General features: G+C 27.2%; 2 protein-coding genes and 1 long non-coding RNA gene across 9 annotated transcripts in view; all 3 read right to left on the bottom strand.

Moving 5' to 3' along the window:
* Positions 1 to 16,976, bottom strand: part of LOC122517052 (allatostatin-A receptor-like) — a 35,507-nt gene extending 18,531 nt beyond the window's left edge. The window contains exons 1-5 of one of the 5 annotated variants that reach the window (XM_043635373.1): positions 16,337 to 16,976; positions 11,240 to 11,921; positions 7,807 to 7,936; positions 6,285 to 6,563; positions 5,516 to 5,761 (exon numbers count right to left, since the gene is read on the bottom strand). In XM_043635373.1, the coding sequence (XP_043491308.1) occupies positions 5,516 to 5,761; positions 6,285 to 6,563; positions 7,807 to 7,936; positions 11,240 to 11,688 (1,104 nt within the window). In that variant the 5' untranslated portion in view covers positions 11,689 to 11,921; positions 16,337 to 16,976. Of the gene's footprint in view, positions 1 to 5,512; positions 5,762 to 6,284; positions 6,564 to 7,806; positions 7,937 to 11,239; positions 11,922 to 12,225; positions 12,433 to 16,336 lie in introns of those variants that run through there. The other 4 variants (XM_043635378.1, XM_043635376.1, XM_043635377.1 and 1 more) reach the window with 4 other exon arrangements.
* On the bottom strand, positions 10,429 to 11,017 carry LOC122517054. The gene is made up of 2 exons (XR_006303722.1): positions 10,657 to 11,017; positions 10,429 to 10,568 (listed from the first exon to the last, which is right to left on the bottom strand). It is a non-coding gene; the product is annotated as an uncharacterized LOC122517054 (long non-coding RNA).
* A 1,757-nt stretch (positions 16,977 to 18,733) lies between the features above and the next one.
* Positions 18,734 to 21,893, bottom strand: LOC122517191. Of its 3 annotated transcripts, none has more exons than XM_043635618.1 (4): positions 21,729 to 21,893; positions 20,741 to 20,902; positions 20,374 to 20,627; positions 18,734 to 19,552 (listed from the first exon to the last, which is right to left on the bottom strand). In XM_043635618.1, the coding sequence occupies exons 2-4, from the start codon at positions 20,781 to 20,783 to the stop codon at positions 18,776 to 18,778; spliced, it is 1,074 nt and encodes a 357-aa protein (XP_043491553.1). In that variant the 5' UTR covers positions 20,784 to 20,902; positions 21,729 to 21,893; the 3' UTR covers positions 18,734 to 18,775. The 3 variants fall into 3 exon arrangements, with proteins under 3 accessions (XP_043491553.1, XP_043491552.1, XP_043491551.1); XM_043635617.1 differs by lacking the exon at positions 21,729 to 21,893 and adding an exon at positions 21,196 to 21,419; XM_043635616.1 differs by lacking the exon at positions 21,729 to 21,893 and adding an exon at positions 21,226 to 21,416.
* Between the last annotated feature and the right edge of the window lie 2,007 nt (positions 21,894 to 23,900).

Here is a 23,900-nt window from a genome sequence, read left to right as displayed (position 1 = left end):
TACAAATCGTTGGCCCGTGTTTTGCGACAATTGAGAGGACAAGCAAACTCTTAAAAAAGAAAAAAAGATCAAAATAACAAAGAAATAAAAAAGATAGAGAGAATTTCTATCTAAAAGTAGAAATATATCTTCGAACAATGTCCTTTTTTCTTATTTTCTTTTTAGGATAGAAGCAACTACTATTTTTTTTCTTTTCTTTTATTTTCGATTCTTTTTCGTCTTCTGACTTAAAAGTACATGTACACAAACCTGTAAGAATGATTGGATTTCTTTCTTCTTCCACCTCCTTCCACCTCTTCTACCCCCCACCCCCTTCTTTCTTTTTCTTAAACTTGTGTCAGAAAATAAAAATGTGTGTGTGTGTGTATGTGTGTTGTGTGATTTACTTTAAAAATAAAACTCGTTGGATTATCGTTTAAACTTGTACGATAAAAATTTGTACCTGTGTTATTGTTAGAGAAAAGTATGAAAAAAAAGATTGGATAGGTAAAAATGAAGCAGAGAAAAAAAAAGAAAATAAAAAGGGAAGAATATGTATATATAGTTGAAAAAAATATAACGTTCTCGTTGAACAAGTGGAAAGAAAAAAAGAAAAATATATATAAAAGTAAAAGAAATAATTTCTCTTGTACCAAGGTGTTGAATAATGTGCAACACCACCACCACCACCCCCTCCCTCCGTACCATTGCTATTACAGTTTTATTTTTTTTTTTCTCTAGTCGAAATAACGAGACAATGTCCCTTTTGTTGTTTGACCGAGTTTCTTTTCAGATTATTATTTTGCTATTTGTATAAAACATAACAATATTTTTGTTTGTTTCATTTCAGTATCTAAATCCTTCGTTTTACGAACGAAATTGTTGATTACATTTTTACAATTGAAGAATATTTTCCCGAACAAAATTTGATTTTCGTGAAATAGAGAAAAATCATAAGCATTCGATAAAAATTCAAATGTTGAGTTTGATTTTATAAAATATATCGACTCGTGTATTTTCTTCGATTCTTATCAATGTAAGAAAACATTGAAGTAGTACTATGAACGTGACTTGGTTGTATTCGATGAATTCGAAGATATGTAGATCATGATAGATTCTTTCTGAGTTACTGCACAAGAACGAATTCACTGAACTGCGTTAATGTAAATTTCTTAGAAATCCTTTTGCGAGACTTTATCTTCTTCTTCTTCTTCTTCTTCTACTTTTTTACTAAAAATATCTATTTAACAGACGTCATGTAATATTTGTGACAAGAGTTTCCCCCCCCGCCGATGACAGAAATAATATCAGAACTTTTATAATAATCATGGGGTAGGAGGGTGAGGAAGGTAGGAAGTCAATATATTTCAAACGTTAAAGAATAAAAGTAAACGAAGCAAAATTCATTTAACGTAAGAATACGGAATGCTAATATAATAAATATAATAAAATAAATATAATAAAATATAATAAGAATAATAAATAATATAATAAAATAAAATATAATAAATATAATAAAAAAAATATATATATATATAAATAATATAATAAAAAAATATAATAATAAAAATAATAATAATATAATAAATAATAAAATAAATAAACAAAAATAGTATAACAATGATATATATATGTTAATATAGATATTTAAAATAATTCATAATAATATATCACGTTATAAATTATGTCCAATATTTTTCCTTAAAAATAATAATAAACGTAATATAACGTAAATAATTATTCATGAAAAAAAACAAGTTTTGTCAAATAATTAGATAGAATTCTTTATAAGAAAAAAAAAAATAAGACATTAACAACTAACATATGACCAAAAATTAAAAAAAAACGAATCTAACATCGTTGCGAGCAATTTGTTCGATCCTACGAAAAAAAAAATAAAAAAAATAAATGGTCGTTAGGTTTTTTGTTTACCGAGGTTAGAATAAAATTACGTTTTTCCATGGGGTGAGGGAGGGGGGGGGAATATATATATTTAGTTTTCTTAGGTTGCAAATTTACAGATAGATTAACTTTACGTACAAAGAAGAATGTAAAACACGCGTCTTGGTGGAACGTAAAACACACACACACACACACACACACAAACTTACATAAACCACGTAGTCGTTTACGATAGTCGCCCTTTTTGGAGCCCTAGTGTCCATTTGTCTCCGGCATTTATTCCCTTTGCATATCTTTCAGCACAAGCTACAACTCACCCTCCCTCCCTCCCTCCCTCCCCCTTTCTTTTTCCGTTTGAAAGAAAAGCTTTACGACAGGAGCTTGCTTGGCCCTTGTTTTCCAGTTTCTGCCCTTCCGCTTCTCGTAAATCACTGAAAGTTTTTCTTCTTCGTTTAATATATATATATACTACTCTCTTCTTCTTCTTCTTCTTCTTCTTCTTCTTCTTCTTTCAGTCAGTCGTGTTCAATATTACGTCAGAGAAATTCGAAACTTCGGTACATCGCTCTCCTAGCTTACAGTCGAGTTCGTTCAAATATTATTATTATTATTATTATTATTATTATTATTATTATTCTTATTATTATTATTATTATATCTTTGGATACTCTAATACAACGTTTTGATTTTACTTTTTTCCTCTTCATTATGTTTTTTATGAATTTTTATATTTATTTTATATATATGTTAACGATATATATGTTATCTTTTTACCTAATTTTTGTTTAAACTCATTTTTGTATTAATTTTAGATGAACTTATCTAAAAATATGTAAGAATGTATGTATGTGTGTTTTTTATGAAGTTTTATATTTATCTTATATATATGTTAACGTATATATGCTATCTTTTCATCTAATTTTTGTTTAAACTCATTTTTGTATTAATTTTAGATGAACTTATCTAAAAATATGTAAGAATGTGTGTATGTGTGATTTTTATGAATTTTTATTTATCTTGTATATATTAAAGATATATGTTATGTTTTCATCTAATTTTTGTTTTAAACTCACTTTTGTATTAATTTTAGATGAACTTATCTAAAAATATGTAAGAATGTGTGTATGTGCGTTTTTTATGAATTTTTATATTTAACTTATATATGTTAACGATATATATGTTATCTTTTCATCTAATTTTTGTTTTAAACTCATTTTGTTTAATTTTAGATGAACTTATCAAAATATATGTAAGAATGTATGTACGTGTGTTTTTTATGAATTTTTATATTTATCTTATATATCTGTTAACGATATATATGTTATCTTTTCATCTAATTTTTGTTTAAACTCATTTTTGTATTAATTTTAGATGAACTTATCAAAATATATGTAAGAATGTGTGTATGTGTATTTTTTATGAATTTTTATATTTATCTTATATATATGTTAACGTATATATGTTATCTTTTTATCTAATTTTTATTTAAACTCATTTTCGTATTAATTTTAGATGAACTTATCAAAATATGTGTAAGAATAAGTATATGTGTGTGTGTGGGGGGATTTTTTTCTTTAGTTTAAAGAACGTTTGTTTTATTTAATATATATATGCATTTTATTACAATTATATGTAATTTATAAAAGACAAAAATTTGTGATAAAAGTTTAAGAAGTGAGAACTATTGTAGAAAAAATAATTAATTTATTTTTATGAATCAAGAGTTACGAATGATCTAATTCGTCGTACGTGTTAAGGGATGAAATTAATTGAAAATATGTTATATGCACATATTAATTCTTCATCATTTTTGAAATATTAGAATATCTAGGCAATTTTAACTTTAACTTGACGTTTTTAGGTAGATCATACAGTTTCCCAAATTGAAAATAAGAAGAATTGATAGAGTATAATACATAAGTACATAATATACATAAAAGTATACGTAAGTAAGTAACTTGTATTATTATCGTTCCTTCATGCGTGACAAGAAAATCGATAATCTTTAAACGAAACTGTCTCATGCGGATTTCTCTTTCTCTCATCCCATTGACTATTTTTCTCGAACAGACGATATGCACGCCTGAATAAGTTCTTCTTCTTATATTTCTTATTCTTCGTATTCTTGTCATAAGTGGAAAACGTCAGCGAGAAATAGAATTTTCTTCCATTATTTGACTATTACTACTACTACTACTACTACTACTACTACTATTACTACTATTAAATATTTACGTACGAAATCGATACAAATACGTATATGATTACCATATTAAAAAATACCAAACGTTCGATATAATTAATAAAACGAAATTTTCCATTCGTACTTTTTAGATAATTTAACCAAATCGCTACGAAAATTTATTCACGAAAAATCCTTCGACGATTCGATCATTAAAATAAATTTCATCGAATTCTATCGGAGAGTATAAAGTATTCGAACGAAATAGTATTTATCGTTGCGCGCAAAAATGTATTTTAAACGAATGAGAAGAGAAAAAGGGGGAAAAGAAATAATCCGAAAAAAAAAGAAAAAGGATTATCTCGTACGTTCGCTTGTTGAGATCGTTTAAAACAACCGTATGTGTTTTTCGAGGAAATAGTTTTTTCCTCCCACCCGTCCCCCATCAACCCCTACTATAAAATGAAAACCAATATTTCATTTCCTTCTTATCGCGTCAAGAAGATTCGAATGAAAATCGATGATAGAACGGGGTAAAAAGTTTAAGAGATTGCATTCGTGACGGTGCTTGCAAGCTTTCTCATTCACCATTATCAAACTCATTCTTTAATCGCAAGGAAAAAATCTACCAACTGACTGATGGGGTTGGGGGTTTGGGAGTTGGGGAGGGATGGGTGGGGTGGGGTCTCTCCCTCTCCCCTCCCCCCTAGTTGGCTCGATAGCACGAAAAATGCAGGAAATTGCACTAGCGGTGAAACGAGAAGCGTAATTTAGAACAGGCCAGTGCAACCTAGACATTTTTTTTCTTTTTTTAACTAGTAGTACCCCCTCTCCACCCCCTTATCCCCTTCACCCTGGTCTACCCTCTTTAAAAATGTTCCATCTCTCTCGCACTTACACGCCCTTCTTTGGATAGGCTCACATTTCGAACTTGAAAGTCGAGTACTCGACTACGCCTACTGCGAATACGAAAAAGATATAAAAAAAAAAAAAAGAAAGAGAAAAAATAAGTCGCCAAGAAGAGTACAGTGTTCTAGCCAAAGACGAAAAATATATTTATCAGTGGCGAAGAAAAAAAAATAAAAAGGAAAGGAAACTTATTGCATTTGTTGTTTTTCTTTTATTTTTAATATGAAAAATATTCTCGCGAATTGCGAGTATGTTTAATGAAAAATTTTATCGAGTATTTTTTTAATAAGGACGATTAATTGTTACATTTCATGAATAATGGTTGTTTATTAATATTCAAAAGAAGAATTTTATATTAGAGAAATTCATTTTGATTATAATTAGTTTTATAATTTAATTATAATTATATCGTAAATAATTATATTATTATTATTATAAATTAATTTAGGAAACCAATTAAACTGACCTTTGAATTTTCTCAATTTATTTTCTCGATATATGTTTACCAATTTATTTGATAAATGAATTTGGTGACTTACTTACTCAAAGGATGTCACCGGTGCTCGCAGCTCTGGTAGTTTTCGTAGGTGGACCGGATCTTTGTTGATCTTGTCGTGATCTGCAATAGATTATCTTCCGAAAGGCTTTCCGGAAATTGTCGCTCAAAAAAGCGTAAAGGATGGGGTTGACGCAGCTATTGGTATAAGCCAAAATGTGACTCACTATTTGGATTATAATCGTCACCGACCTCAATGGATACGCATCAAAAGATTTCGTAACCAATATCACCTGTAAACATATTAACAATCATATTTTTCGTTAATATTATATTTTATTCTTTATTCGTGCATTTTATTTATTTTTTTTATACACACGCACAGATCGATAAACAATTAATCGTATAATTAATTCGAGTAATCCAATGATATTTAAGAAGAAATAAAATCAATGTATCCTACTACACTTGCGCATTAGATTTTTTCCTTTTACTTCTAAATTTACTCATTCATTAAATTTATTATTAAAATAATAATTAATTACATGAATAATTATTAATCGATATTTTCCTATTTAATTCGATCTACGATGTAACGTGTCAAATATTTTTTTTTTTTTTTTTTAATTATAATATAATATTTAATTTATATATTTATTGTTATAATAAATTATTATTAAAAATATATTATAATAAATATAATAAATTATATATTAATTATAATATAATATATTAATTAAATATAATTAATATATAGTATAATATTATAATGATTTATTTAAATTTGAGGAAAAAATGTGAAGGAATTTAATTTACCTGAATAGGACACCAACATATAGCAAAAACTCCAACAACTACGAGGACCAATCGCGTTACTCGTCTTCTACCTCGTCGACTTTCGGCACTAACACGTGCACCACGCCATAATCTGACAAGCATGCAAACGTAAAAGACGCATATCAGCGTCAATGGCAGCAAGTAACTCGTTAAGAAGAAGGATAATTGGAAAAATGACCAATCGTATTGCGGTAGGATCCGACAGGCCGTCAGATTTTCCGACGACCAGTCTTCCGTATCCTGAAACACAAAGTGAATCTACATACATAAGGGAGCAACTTTTTTTAAGGTAAAAGGGCTATAAATTAAAAAAAAAAACAACAACAGCAAACAAATGTTCAATACTCCCCCCCCATCCATTGTGTTTAGCAAGCGAATTTTAATCGATTGTTTCATCGAATATATTTACATATAAATATTCATTAATAAATTATTAATTATATATACATATGTTAACTTGAAAGACCGAAATTGGAGTATGTCAAAATTTACATGGTAAAATGTCAACACATACCAAATAAAATATTTAGGTTTATTTGTATGTAATAGAAAAAAAAAACAACAGCAAACAAATGTTCAATACTCCCCCATTATGTTTTGCAAGCGAATTTTAATCGATTGTTTCATCGAATATATTTACATATAAATATTCATTAATAAATTATTAATTATATATATGTTAACTTGAAAGACCGAAATTGGAGTATGTCAAAATTTACATGGTGAAATGTCAACACATACCAAATAAAATATTTAGGTTTATTTGTATGTTAAGAAAAAAAAAACAACACTTATAAAATAATCAATAAGGAATGTAAATACTAATACAATAAGAACAATATCTATCAATGTAATGTGTAAAAATATTTAGTTTGCTTTCTGTCCGATAATATATCATCGTATATCATGTTTAATCAATTGTCATAGAAAACGTGTCTAACATTTTTCTCAAATGTTTGTTTATTTATCTTCGATCTCACAAAATCACCGATCTACCAGTCGTATAACTCAAATATATATATATATACACAACTGACATAGGGGTAAACAGTAAAAAAAGAATCAAATTATTTATTTATTTCTTTATTTCTTTTTTCCGTAAATACGATAAATCGATTTTTAACCGTAGTGTTGTATCCGGTCAACAAATCGTTGGATTAAAAATTTTCCCCAACCAGGAAAAAAAAATGAGTATTCGATAAAAATCCATCGATTTTTACTTCAATAAAAAATAATACCTTTAATATGAACGTAATAAAACAAAAACAAAAAAAAGAAATAAAAAGGAATTAACATAAAAGCTGTATAAAATTAATATGAACAAAATAAAATGAATAAAAGTAGCAATATAGAATTTCAAAGTAAAAGTAAAAGCAAAAGAGAGAGAGAGAGAGAGAGAGAGAGACAAATAGAATATTTTCAATATATATTGAACATATATATTACGTTTGAATAATATCCATCAGCTCGTTTTCTGTTAAATGAATTGTGGTTGACTTACCTCGCCGTGAATAACAAGAGCTGGCGTGGATAGCGCAAATATAACCGCCCATGCGATTCCAATCGCTAAAATTGCATTATTCTCTGTTCTCCAGGACATAGATGTTATCGGGTGAACTACTGCCAAATACCTGAGAACAGAAAACAAATGAAGAAAAAGAGAGAGAGAGAGAATATTAATTGTAAGAGATAAATAAATATTTATTTAATGTTTTTATTAATAATAATATATTTAACCAAATTGTATACTATATATGTATATATAATTAGTTATATTATAATTGCATATATATTATAATTATATATATATATAATAGTAACGAAAAGTGAAATTTTGTTTCTTTCATTAGAAATATTTTTAACATTAATACTAAATTTATGAACATTTCGTTCATATTTTATTTCTATCGTGAACGGTCAATTGACCAGTTTATTATTATTATTATTATTATTATTATTATTATTATTGTTATTGTTATTGTCAATAGCTGGAATTACTATAGAAATTAAATTTAATTGAAACACACACACATACACACATATATATATACATATATATATGTATATACACACGCATTTATGTACTACTATATACGTATGCAAAACTGTATAGGATCAAAAAATAATCCTCGTTGGCACGAAACCTACCCATTTTCATTTTCGTTGCTTTAATGCTTTCGCTGATTAAAAAATTGATTGATCGTTTCGCTAGCTTTAAAAAAAAGGAAAAAAGAAAAACGCGATATGGTAATATAAGTGTGTTGTATCACGATACAGAAATCGATTGGAAAAATTTGTAGACACGTATCCCATCAAAATGATTTTTCAATTTTCATATCGAGATATTGCGAATGAAAGTCGTAAATTTGTCGTTTTAATCAGGCATAGAAAAACACTTACGTAATACGTAATGGTACATACATACACGCAATTCATACACATATATTACACACACACACACACACATATATATAAATATATGTGTAAGTTTATATCCATTTATGTTTTTCCCAATAGTCCATAAACACTTTATGACGTAAATATCATTTGCATAGTATATTTAAAGCTTACATTAGAGAAAGGGAGAAAGAATAATAAAAAAAAAACAGGTAAAATAGAAAAATAGTACGAGTGGGAAAAAGATTTGTTAACGAGAACGTCATAGGGGGACACAAAGATGTTTCCGAGCTATATTTTCTTGCATGAAACGAAGAAGTAGAACGCAACTGTACACGTTTTTCACACCTTTCTTTTCTATCTATCTTTTTTCTTTTTCTTCTTTCTCTCTCTCTTTCTTTCTTTTATTTCTCCAACGAGGGAATACATATATCCTTTTTTTTTTCTCTCTCTTTAACTTGATATTTTTTCACGGGAATACGCGAAAGGACGATAATGTGACCTGCGAGAGAATGTCAGTCGATGCACAGGACAAATCATTCTCTTCTCTCTTCGAATTTATTTTTTTCTCTCTCTTTCTCTCTCTTTTTTAAAAATATATACTCAGAAAAATTTTCTTTAATAATATATACTTGGAAAAATGTCGTTCATATTTGTCTTTATAATGTTTTCTCAAATTTTTTGTTTTTTTTTTTTAACGTAAACATATGTTAACGGTAAAAAACACGTAATTATCTAACGAAAAAGGTTTCTTATGTTTCAACGGTTTTTATTTTTTTTTTTTTTCTTTTTTGTTACAGAATATCCTTCGTGTATTTGTTTGTACAGTATCGCGTTACGAAAAGGAACAAATATCGGAATATAATGTCGAGTATGATTTAAACAAATCATACGAGATTAAATTCTGGAAACTTTTATAGGGGTTATTATTCACTGATTTTTTTTTGTTTTTAAATAAAAAAAATACAAAAATATCATATCGCATAATACGTTTTAACTTATCGTGACATTATACTTTATCTGCGAATGCACTGACGTATCTGTCCGGTAAAATTACACATTATTTTTTGAATGCAACCGAAACACACACACAGGATATGTTATATTTTTAATACAACGAAAAACGTATAATAAAATAATTTATTTCTTTTTTTTTTCGTTTTGAAATAATTTCCTTTCTTACGAGAGGAAACATTAACGAATTATTCGTATATTATTTAATCTATTTGTATAAAATATTTTATTTAATTAATTATGAAAAGTATATAAACATGTCGAGATATATTCATTTATAAAAAGAATTACATTTAATTAAAGCAATATCTTATCATAATTAATATAATAATAATAATAATAATAATAATATAAAATAGATATAATTATTAAACATGTAAAATCGATAATATATTTAATATGACGATCGTAAGAAACGTGTTTCTAAAACATTTAAAACATGTAAATTGTACATTTTTTAATACCAATATATCAGCTTTAAAAAAATCGAAATGTTACATTAGCAATGCAACTCAACTCAACTCAACGCAACGAAACGAACCGAATTTAATCGTTCAAAGTCAAAAATATTCCAACCAATCAAACTTAAAGAAAGAAAAAAAAGGGGGTTTGGGGTGGGTGGGGTGGTGGTGCAGAAAGAAAACAGAAAGCAAATAAGACGTCTTCCCTATCTCATTGATTTATCTATCTCACACTTTTTTCCCTTCATTTCTCGGAAAATAGGAAATACAAAAGTGGAATGAATTTTAAAACGAAAAAAGGTTGGTCGGTGGGTCCATCAAATGACGACATTCATTTTATCGCGGCAAAAGTATCATCCTGTCCGCAGTGTGTGGTTAGGAATACGTAAAACTAAAAGAAAAGTCATATATATGTTTGTGTGTGTGTGTATCTTGGCAAACGGAATGTAAGACCACGATTTTGCGAAATTTATGCTCACTCGTCTGTCAAGTAGTCCACCATGTACGTTTACGTAAGCATTTTACATATATATATATATATACATGTGTATGTATTTACATACTTTGCATGAGAAAATGATTCACCATAGTGTCGGAAGAAAGAAATAAAGAAGGAAATTGAGGCCGATCTCTACAACACAAATACAACGAATACAAAATGTAATTAATTGAAATATCTTTTCCAATCGCAACACACCCTATGCACTCCTGTCGAAAAAAAAACACGTTGCATTATTCGATAAAAGAAACAAAATTATTGAATGTAATTCTGTATATAAAAATTTGATTAATATTTTATCGAGAGACACGTTAACTTCGTTTGACATTTACTAATTACTAATTCATATTTTATCATATTATAATAATAATAATAATAATAATAATATATTTCATAAGAGTATCATTTTATTCAACAAAAAAAATATAATTATAAAGTAAATGAAAGATATAATATAAAAATATATACAATGTGTATCGTTAATAAACGAATCTCTGTATAATTTAATCGTATTAGAAAAATAATAATTTATTAATTAAAAAAGAAGAAAAAAAATGTCTTACCTGTCAAGACTCATGAGGACTAACGTGTAAACGCTAGCATAAGCTGTTACGATGATAACATATTGGACAATTTTACACCAAACATTACCAAAGGGCCAATAAGGTAGAACAAAATCTGTAGCCGTGAATGGTATACAAAATATGACGAAAAATAAATCGGCCACTGCTAGATTGATGATCAATATATTCGTGGTTGATCTCATTCCTGGATTAGCGGCCACGACTATGACTACCAATGTGTTTCCAATCAATCCGAGTATACCTATCATGCCAAAAAAAACCGGCACGATTACGCTGACTATTTTTTCAATGAGATCACGATCGTAACCAATATCATTTTCATATTTATCGCAAGCTGGATCATCGTTTCTTAATGTGCCGTTGCATATCCCGCTAGAATTCGATTGTTCCGTTGAATTTTCTATTACGATATCCCATATGGTTTCCATCTTGATTAGAAATATATTTTAGTTTTTAGTTTTTAGTTTTTAATTTTTGTTTTTTTTCACCTTTGGTCAAAGAATCAACGTTGTGTGTGTGTGTGTGTTTGTATTTATGCGAATTATACGATTTTCATTAGGTTTCTCGCGAATTGTTGCGCGACACGTGTGATTTTCATCGTTTTCTAATATTTTTCATTTCTTTTTTTTTTTATCTCACGATGGCCCCCTGGATAGATTATCTGAAAAAAAAATACATAATTTCGTTTAATTCCCTTGTTAAAGGATTATTATTTCATATTGAGATCTTTTAATACGATAACAGTGATATCTTGCATTTACAATTGGATGGAATATATATTTTTCATTCAAATTATCTGATTAATCAGATTGTTTCTAATAATTACTGTCGTACTTGAACTTTTGTTTTTTTTTTTGTAATTTTAAATGCAAAAACGTAATATAAAAAGAAACCAACGTTTGGAAACATATATTACGTTTATTTGATTTATATATATTTGCATATAATATTATTTATTTTCGTACTGTATAAATAACGTTTATCCTCTCCCTTCCAGAATTAGAAATTATAAATATCGTAAGATGATTTAATATTGATTTAGTCTTCTTGTGTCGCCAAAGTTCCTTAGAATTTGAAATTACGTCAAAAGGAGAAGCTTCATTAAAAATATTCATGAAGAAGTGTTCTCGCATCTCAAAAGAAGAAGAGTGTATTTTTACAGTGGAAAGAAAGAGTTGATGGGGGCGAGGGCGAAGGCGAGGGCGGGGGGGGGTTAGAAGGGCTGCCATCGAAACTTCTTTATCTTCGTACTTCTTTTTTATCAAGGGAATTTTTCTTTCATCGTGAGAAAATGATTGAAACGATAGATTGAAAGTTACAACAACGATATTTCCGAACGAAATAAATATATGTCATTGATTATCGTTAATAATGGAAATACATTTTTGATAGCAATATCATGTTCGAAATTAATTTTGTGAGGGGGTTCGATCACACATATGAAATAATAATTCAATTTCGCACAAATCGTAATTCAATTAATTCGATTTAGAATTTACTTTTTATTTTATTATTTAATTTATAGAATTAATTTTACAGAATTTGTAGAATTTTTTATAGAATTAATACAATTTATTCTTCTTTTTATTTTTTTTTTTTTTTTTTTTAGAATTATTCCGATTAATTACGAAATTTGATTCTAAACGTTTCTTACGTTATTGATATTTTTACAAATTTATTTGATCGAATTTAAATTAATGAAACACATAATTATACATAAAATTGATTAATTAAAATCTTTCTAATGATAAACTTATTCAATCTAAACGTTAAGTATTACAAATTATACAAATATAATTCAACGTTATTGAACAAATTTGTAAATTAGATTATAACAGTAATAGTGTAATAATTTCGAGGGACAATTTTAAAACCGTGATCGCGGGCAATCGAACAAATGAATCTCGAACGAATAACAATGGAATATGAATAGGAAAATTGCAGGAAATTGATTGAGCTCGTTTGATTTTACGCGAGTCCCTCCCCCCTCCCCAATCATTGGATTAAATTAACTAAAATTGTCAACCATTCTTCACTTTCATTTGACTATACACACATACCTATAAACTTTAAACACATTGAATGATTACCTTTGAATGATCCTTCGCCTATTAAAATTGATCATAAAAAACTAAATATGTTAATGGGTTATCTATGTGTTTTTCTTGTTAAAAAAAAATGCTTTCAAATTTCTCGTTTTTATTTTCTTTTTAATTCGTCGATGTATTCACTTACCACATATTAATAATAAACAACAAATAAAAAATATGCACATAAAAAAAAAATCGATTGACAGTTAATATGATATATGATCAAAAAAAAATATGATAAATTAATGCAACCCGAAACAAGAATTGAATTAGTTTACGATGTAATTTGTTGACTCTTTTTTTTTTCATTTTGTTTCTTTTTTGTGCGTGTGTGTGTTTTTTTATTATTTTTCTTCACGATGTATTTTTTATTCTCATACGATTCCCCCATTATGTTATCTTGCGAACAATAAATAACACGTTAGAATAATAAAGAACGTAACGAGATTGATCAGTGTGTTGTAACGGGGAAAAAAATAAATATCTCATATAATATAACGAGCGTATCGATCTTATATCAAAATGAGAATGTGCAAATATGAACGGAGTCAGTCATTTTTCTTTCCTTTTTTTTTACTCTTTTTTTTTTAATCGTAATAATATCTTCAACGCATAAATACACGTACATCTATGAAAGTGTAAAAGAGACAAAAGAGACACGTGCAACCGAAGAAGAATTAATTATAATATTCACGTTAAGTTAAAAAAAAAAAAAAAAGAAATGTCATCTTTTTAACCTTAACGTTAAAACATCGACAAATTTCACGGTAAATTGAAAATAGCAGTAATCAGTAATGGCAAACGTATACAATCGACGAATCTAAAATTTGTATCGAATACGTGAAAGTTCAAAGAAAAATATAAATAATCGATAATACTTTTTACATATTTCGTATATATTATTCAAATAAATATTTTTCATCGTTAAAATGTACGAGTACTGGATGATAGAATTCATTTATATACTGAAAATATTTGTTTAAACAAAAATATATATATATATATTTGCGCGAGATGATTGAACAACAAATGGACGTATTTTTGTTCGAACAAAAGATATGAGAAAAAGAAAAAAAAAGAAACAAGAAAGGGAAAATTCGTTTCACTTTTACAATTTAAAAATACGTACGTATATTCAAAATATCGAATACAACAAATTATAATTTTTCTATAGTTTTCACGTGAATTCGAAAATTGAAGAAACAAATAATCTTAACGTTGTTAACGTTAGAAAAAATAAAAAAAAAAATGATAAGAAAGAAAAAGTATCGCACATTATTTTATCGCGATTATAAAATGATCGATGCGTAGAGAGACATAAACGGAAGTAAAATAAATCGACCTTCGTTTTCCGGTATAATAATCGTACCGAGCTGAAATCTCATTTTGTTCCATTGATAAAACTAAAAAAACGAATCTTCGTCATTATCGTCATTCGTTCGATGCTTTTTACATGCTGTGTATAATAATATTACCGAGAGGAAAAAAAAATGTCCACGTAACTTTTATTCATCCTATTATTATCGATCGATTTTACTTTAACGTTACTCAAAATTCTACCAAGTTTTCTTATAAATATATAGATAATATTATATTATTATTATATTAATATTATTATTATTTTATTTTAATATTTAATCTTCTTTATGTGAAAAATTATTGTACATTTTTTTTTCATAGCTTTACTTTACGTCAATTCTGACGAAAATTGAATCAAATCGAATAATTTGTTACAATTTTTATTCGTTACACGCATACTAATTTACATAATTCCATCTGTTTTGTATTCCAAATGCATCATTTTTATCTTGTTTCGTTTTGAAATATTTTTTACGGCTATTTTAAATGTTTCGAAGAAAGATAAAGAAGAAGTACATATTTTGAATAATTAATATTCAAACACGGTTTAAACTAATCGTCCCGAAGGATAACACATATACATATAACAAGAGAACGAAAAAATTATCGATACTTATTCGAATGTGTTCGACAAATTTTTGTTCGATGTTCATTTGAACGGAAAAAAGAAAAAAAAAACAAAACAAACAAGTTAAAAAACAACGAAAATCATTAGAAAAAATTTACCGATTATTTAAATAAATGATAGGAATGTGTCATCGTATAGCAAAAGTTTTGATAGTAGAACAATGGAACGTATAATGATTTAGAAGTCCTATCGATCATATTACAAGGGGAAAACCCGAGTAATTCGCATAAATGAATTAATGGCTAAAGGTGTCCTCTCTATTCCGGCATCGAAAATTTATAACGTGGACAAAAAAGATTTATCACAAAATAATACATTTTTATCTCCGATATACACATTTATTTGTATACATGTTACCTTTTAAAATTGATCCGCATTTTGGTTTGACTTTTTTTCTTTCTTTTTTTTTGTATATTTTTTTTTTTTTAATCTTTTTGCGTGCACTTTCGACTATTCAATACTTGTTTTGATTAGTTATATTGAAAAGAAATACTCGACGAAAAGTATATTTTTTTATGGTTAATACTTTCAAACTTTTTGTAATTCGATTGTGAACAAGAAGTAATGGAAAGAAACGATAATAAAACGGTCATAGATATTCTAATTAATAATCCTTTCATTCTTTTTTACAAAATTTCTTTTATGGTAGTACTAAAAAAGACGAACTTGCAAAATGTCGTAAAAAATTGACACTAATCTTAATTTATTATAACCGACAATGTCTAACTTTCTTCTTTTATTTTTTTCATGATTAAGTAATTATTTTTCAATACGTATTATTCACGAACAATAAATAACATTATTTATTCTTTTCATTAAATAAAATTCAACAATAATCGTGTCACGAATTATATTAGATTTCTAACAAGTATACAAATGAAATATAATAATCAAATTAAAAAGGGGGTTGGATTTGCTTTTTTCAAGAACCTATCAAATTTGCGCATAATTGGGCCCACAATTATCTACCAATGAGATTGTTTTCACGTGCGCACGTACCTTTCCAATGTCAGCGACGACGTGATTCCCAAAAAATACAAATAAAAAATAACAATAGACAGAAGAAGGGTGAAGTAGGGTGAAGTAGGATGAAGAAGAAGTCGAAATAAAATTTAATTTTCTAGTTTCTTGTCTTTTCTTTCTTCCTGGCAGTCACATAACCTCTTAAAGATCACGTGACAGACAATCTTGATCGAGGATTGGTCTCGCAAATAAAATTACTTCCGGTAAACTGTTTTCTTATTCTTCTTCTTTTTCTTTTTGTTTCTTGTTTCTTTTCCCTTTTCTTTTACTTCTTCTTCTTTTTTCTTCTTTTCTTTTCTTCTTTTCAATTAGATGTCTGTTTTCTTCGACCCCGTCGATAAAACGTTCGACTACGAAGGACCCGAAAATGAATTAATCGACGATGGTCATTGAAAAATAAACCTAATCGAATATCCAAACGCATGACTCGCCGAAAGATCGATGAACCGATTGAAATTCACCATTTAATAATAATAATAATAATAATACAAACGTTCTAACTGCTTTGATCATTAGATCCTCTCGATCCTTTCTCACGAACATTTTACTATTTTTTTACAAATTGTCCACTCCAATATTAAATTGATAAACACTAATTTTAAATAGACGTACATTATTTCCATTTATTATAATTTTTTATTTTTATTGTTGTTGTTGTTATTATTATTCATTTACGGTTATTATTAATAAGATTAGAAGCTTTAATATTAGAAAACGAAGTTGAAAGTGTTCAATTTGCGATTATTAATTATTTTTTTTCTTTAATTCCACACTTCCTTCTACGGTAAAAAAAAAAGAAAGAAACGTTATTATAAAATAATTTAAAAAAAAACAAAAAAGTTAAATGCGAAATCGTCGAACTATTATAATGTTCTCATTTTGATTTATAAATTGAACTAAAAATTCTTTTCGTAACACTTAAAAAATCACGATATTATCGTATCGTTGTTTAATAAAATATATATTTAAAAAAAATAAAATATTCTCTCTCTTTTTTTTTTAAAAAGATGCGTTCTTTAAATTCTTTTTTTAATTTTTTTTTAATTTTTTTTTTTAGAACTTATCTAAAACACCGTTCCTTATTTTCGATCCTATCTTCGTCGGGATCAGGATCATTGTCATGTAACAACCACCGACCACGCTCGTTCGAAGGACATTTTGTACTGACGGGTTTTACCCAATCGTAACAGAAGTGCACCACCACGACGCATCTGCGAGAACATTTCTAGAGGGTGTTCAGAATCAAGGAAACAACGCGACGACGACTCTGCCGAACTACCACGAGAAATAATCTCGCAGATTCCCTCGATCTAAAAACGAAATCGATTTTGATAATACGAAATTATCCATGGTGTGGCATGCATCATCAAGCGTTTGATTACCTTCGTCGATTATTATATGAAGAAAAAATAGTTCCCTGCATTACCGACTGTCAAACTTATCCTGTTCTACATTACCGACTGATTTCATTTTTATTCTATACAATTTTCAAATTTTATTATATGTTAAGTAATTTGGATATATTTTTAACATGATATATCGATATCATTGAAATTAATGATATTTTTTATAAGATTTCAACGTTGATCGTTTATTATGAAAAGTTTTTAACATATAAAACGTGCCTAATTCAAAAATTCGTACAAACAAAACATCGATCTTTTTATCGCGATAACGTATGTCATTATTTATCGAATTTGTCGTAAAGCAGTATTGATTGGTAAGATAAAGTACAAATCGGAAGATAATAATTAACTGAAGAAAGAGCATTTATATAGAATGATTTTTAAAATAATTAATTGTTAATGCTTAAATTTGGACAATTTATTTTTTAATAGGAATAACTAGAGGAACAAAAAAACATCGTATTCCGGTAAATAAAAGATGAATATTATTATTTTAAAATGAAACATTAACATTTGTGCATTAATACTTTAATAGAAAGGTTACAAATAATTTTATAACACTTTTGTTATTTCAATATATTGCATTACATTATAATAATTAATTTTTTATATACGTAATGTTTTATTATCTATCTCATTCAAATGTTTAATAATTAAATAATAACTCATTGATATAATTACTATAATATAATATATATAATATTACTATAATATTATATATATATTAATATATATTATATTATGTAATATAATACCGGTCATTAACTAACATTATTTTTGTTAATCTTTAAAATAATATTATAAGATTACAAAAATAATTTGTCTTAACAATACTTTTTTTATCTTTTTTTTTTATATGTATATACACAGTTGTCCCATTTTGCAAATTTACAAAATGTAAATTATTCTAACACTATTAGTTCTATTTAACATAAAAAACAAATGGTATTTATTTGTTATACAATACTATGTTTCCCTTTAGTTAATTATTTCATAAAAAATGTAATCTCTATTTAACAAACGTATTATAAAAATGCGAAGCTACGCATTTGTATCTTTTGACTTTATTATCGTCAATTTCGGTATAAAAACTTCCTATATTTTTCATGTCTTCCAAAGTTAATTTATCCATATCTAATATATTATTCTCATTTGCAAGTATAACGTGAATTAACCAGAATCCAGTTAACAAACCGTATAAACTAAATCTTTTCAATTCCGATTTGAACCAATCTATATTTAAATTTTGACGATGTTCCTCGTTAACGCCATATTCTTCGAGATATCGGGAAAAATGACGATGATAGTGTTCCACCAATTTATCATAATCATTCTCGATGTAGCACGATCTTACACTGGTATAAACGAAATAATGAAAATCCGTGGCAACCGATGAGTGTCTAACAATTTGATAATCGACGAACTTCAAGTCCGATAATTTGCCGTTCTTATCGTATTTATATAAAATATTATTTATCCATGGGTCCCCATGACAAATACAAAAGTATTTATCCTTCGGTAAATTGAACAACTTTGACAAAATATTGTAGCATTGATTTTTCAATGATTTCAAATGTTCTATGACTTTTCGAATATCTTCCGATGGGTCCTTTATCGATTCCAAGTTATAGATACCGCTATCCATACTACTCTCAATAGTATGGCCAATCACGGAGACAGAATCGGTCGTAAAAATCATTTCCTTCAGGGGACTTGTCAATTTATCGAAATATTCCGGATCCTTCAATTTTATCGACAAAGATTTTGCGTGCCATTTGGCTAAATTCTGAAATGAATATAAAAAAAAAAGAGTATTATGAAAATTATATAATCATTTTTACATTCGCATCTGTTTCATTACTTTTTTTCCTTTATTTTTTTGTTACTTTTAATTTTATAATTACATTATTATATTATCCATGACATTGCAAAAGTAATCGAATTACCAAATAACAAACTCGCTATTAGAATTATTTCTTTATCATAAATGAATGTGCAATTTTTGAATGCACAATAATTTGTTACAAAATGAACTACGAAATTACATAAGATGCCAAATTTGTTCTATCTTATTATTATTAGATTTCTCATTAAATTTTTTCTATTTTTTTTTTTAAATAATATTGATAACAAATCATAGAAAACAAATAAAAAAAAAGGGTTGATCTTCTAACGAAAAATAACTGCCAACGTACCAGCCGTTTTTCATAAGCTTTTATCCCGAATGTAATAATAATAACGTCTAGGCCCAAAAATATTCACGTCTCGTACACCCAAACTACCAACACTCTTTCAGGTCAGAGAACACATAAATAACTATTATATAGAAATTTTCCAGATGACGCGTTTATAGGAACGTAAGTGAGAAAAACAAATGTAAATATCTTATCAAAGCGATTATTAACCTTGTCAGGTGTTTGCAATTGCACGCATCCTTCATACGTAATATACTCGGTATTATATATTATCTTTTACGAAACAATACTAACTTATCTATATATATAGTTGTGATACAGATTTAAACTTACGTAAGAGATTTATCGATGTTAACAAAAAATTGTATAAAAAGGTATAAAAACTATCAAGGAGAAGAAGAAGAATAAATACCTGAATGGTGAACAAACTGTGTTCCAAATCAAGATGATTTTGTCTTTTGCAAAGGGTATATCCTTTTTCGGATAAATCCTCCATAATAATTTCGGCCTTGTCTAATAAAACGTAACGTGGTCCAAAATCACCGATAACAGGTAATATTTTTTCATAAATGTATCCTTCGATTACATATAATCCTTCCGTATTGATCATTTGTGATACTGCGCGTGTATACGGAAGTACCTTTGTCATAAATTTTTTATTATAATCTATACAACAAAGAAGAGAAAAGAAAATCAATCTTACTGAAAAGATATGATAAAAATAAAAATGAACGATGTATAATAATTATTAATAAGAAATAAATAAAAACGATACTAACGTCTACCGTCACCGAATTTACCAGAGACCAGAGTTCTGATCATAATCGACGTATAATTGTCTCCCTTGTTAGATCCAGCTTCATTTTTAGCCTCCTCAATGACAAGCCCATTGTCATTCTCAAACTTCCTTAACAACGTTTGCCACTTTTTCGTATCTGTATCTGTAAAAAGACAAAAAAGAAAAAAAGAAGAAAAATCAAATCAAATCAAATAAAAAAGAAACACGCAATTCTCGACACATACAACTTATTCCTAATATAATATAAAAATAAACAAACAAACAAACACGCACGCACACAAACGCAATCAAATAAATAATGCAAATCGTTTTAATCGTAATAACAATTATTCTTCGTAAAAAAAAAATTAAAAAAAAAACAAAAAAACAAAATAAAAAATAATAAAAAATGATAAATGAATTATTATTGCAAAATAATTTGCAAGAGGTTCTCACGTGTTATCATTGAATCTCATTCGCTCGTACCTGACATAGATTTCTGCTCCATTTTTGATCGTAACCGCACTAGACCTAGGCCGATAGCAAACTATTTGCTTGATAGCAAGCGCTGCCATAATAATGCATTAGGATGCTTTGACGTAGCGCCTGAGATAAGTGCAGGTATTACGGAAAGACTTCTCGCATTTCGATTATGTTCATTTTTTCTCTTTCTTTCTCTCGCACGCATACACGTAATCATTCCTATCTCTCTTTCTCCCCCCACCCCACCCCTTTTCACACACATACACACTAATTCTCTAACTCTTTTTCTTTCTCTCTTACATACACACACACACACATACACTCACACACACAAATAGACACACTGTAATTCACTATGTCATTTTTCTTCGTAATAAATAAAGACAAAAACAAATGTTAAAGAAAAAAAATAATAATTATTCTAACACTATTATCGTATCACTATTAACATATGACTATTATCTTTCCCATTCGTGCAACAACAAATTACCATATTAGGTTGTTACCTTGTTATTCTCGGTATTTAATATTTATTACAACACTTGCATGTAATATGCAAGCACATAAATGTTTGATATCCAAAGGAGACGATAAAAAAGGAAAAAAAAAAGAAAGAATGAAAAAAATTCTCTGTTGGGAGTATTTAACAAGGTCAAGAGCTAATAAATCGACTGACGTTGCAACAATCTGATGCCTCGTTTCTCTCTTTAATTCTGTATTCTCTATCTTTCTTATTCTCGTTTGTCTAGTAATATCATTTCTAGCGTGTAACGCTACGTCATCATTTCACCTTGAACGAATAAGCTAATACATTGGAACTTGGCAATTGAAATATTCCGGTCGATTGATGGATGGATTAAATATTTTTTTTTTTTAATATTATATTTACGTTTTCTTTGTGTCTGTGTGTGTGTGTGTTTGTTCTTTTATTTTGTCAATTTTATTAATTAACGTAATTAACGATATAAAATTGATACAAAATAATTTGTTCGATAAATATAACTGGTTTTTTTATTTATATTATAATATATTTATATTGTAATATATTTTTATTGCAGTTTTACGTAATTTGCATTAAAACATGTATCGTGTTAGAATAAGTTTGAAAGGAATACGTGTAAGTAAGCTAATACATTGGAACTTGGCAATTGAAATATTCCGGTCGATTGATGGATGGATTATAATTTTTTTTTTTTTAATATTATATTTACGTTTTCTTTGCGTGTGTGTGTGTGTTTGTTCTTTTATTTTGTCAATTTTATTAATTAACGTAATTAACGATTTTAATTTGATACAAAATAATCGATCAATTTGTTCGATAAATATAACTTGTTTTTTTATTTATATTATAATATATTTATATTAAAATATATTTATATTATAATATATTTTTATTGCAGTTTTACGTAATTTGCATTAAAACATGTATCGTGTTAGAGTAAGTTTGAAAGGAATACGTGTAAGTAAGCTAATACATTGGAACTTGGCAATTGAAATATTCCGGTCGATTGATGGATGAATTATTTTTTTTTTTTTAATATTATATTTACGTTTTCTTTGTGTCTGTGTGTGTGTTTGTTCTTTTATTTTGTCAATTTTATTAATTAACGTAATTAACGATTTTAATTTGATACAAAATAATCGATCAATTTGTTCGATAAATATAACTTGTTTTTTTATTTATATTATAATATTTATATTAAAATATATTTATATTATAATATTTTTATTGCAGTTTACGTAATTTGCATTAAAACATGTATCGTGTTAGAGTAAGTTTGAAAGGAATACGTGTAAGTAAGCTAATACATTGGAACTTGGCAATTGAAATATTCCGGTCGATTGATGGATGAATTATTTTTTTTTTTTTTAATATTATATTTACGTTTTCTTTGTGTCTGTGTGTGTGTGTTTGTTCTTTTATTTTGTCAATTTTATTAATTAACGCAATTAACGATATAAAATTGATACAAATAATTTGTTCGATAAATATAACTTGTTTTTTTATTATATTATAATATATTTATATTGTAATATATCTTTATCGCAGTTTACGTAATTTGCATTAAAAACATGTATCGCGTTAGAATAGTTTGAAAGAAATACGTGTAAGTAAGCTAATACATTGGAACTTGGCAATTGAAATATTCCGGTCGATTGATGGATGAATTATTTTTTTTTTTTAATATTATATTTACGTTTTCTTTGTGTCTGTGTGTGTGTTTGTTCTTTTATTTTGTCAATTTTATTAATCAACGTAATTAACGATTTTAATTTGATACAAAATAATCGATCAATTTGTTCGATAAATATAACTTGTTTTTTTATTTATATTATAATATATTTATATTAAATATATTTATATTATAATATTTTTATTGCAGTTTACGTAATTTGCATTAAAACATGTATCGTGTTAGAGTAAGTTTGAAAGGAATACGTGTAAGTAAGCTAATACATTGGAACTTGGCAATTGAAATATTCCTGTCGATTGATGGATGAATTATTTTTTTTTTTTTAATATTATATTTACGTTTTCTTTGCACGTGTGTGTGTGTTCTTTTATTTTGTCAATTTTATTAATTAACGTAATTAACGATATAAAATTGATACAAATGATTTGTTCGATAAATATAACTTGTTTTTTTTATTTATATTATAATATATTTATATTGTTA

This window comes from Polistes fuscatus, unplaced genomic scaffold, assembly GCF_010416935.1.
Source record: "Polistes fuscatus isolate 324 unplaced genomic scaffold, CU_Pfus_HIC Scaffold2, whole genome shotgun sequence".
Taxonomy (NCBI): domain Eukaryota; kingdom Metazoa; phylum Arthropoda; class Insecta; order Hymenoptera; family Vespidae; genus Polistes; species Polistes fuscatus.
This window is presented reverse-complemented; position numbering and strand designations above follow the sequence as displayed.

Coding starts and splice junctions, on each gene's coding strand:
- LOC122517191 (XM_043635616.1), bottom strand. CDS start 21,247: ATGGAGCAGAAATCTATGTCAG. Junction 20,903..21,225: donor GGAGCAGAAATCTATGTCAG/GTACGAGCGAAT, acceptor GTCTTTTTACAG/ATACAGATACGAAAAAGTGG. Junction 20,628..20,740: donor TAAATTCGGTGACGGTAGAC/GTTAGTATCGTT, acceptor TTTGTTGTATAG/ATTATAATAAAAAATTTATG.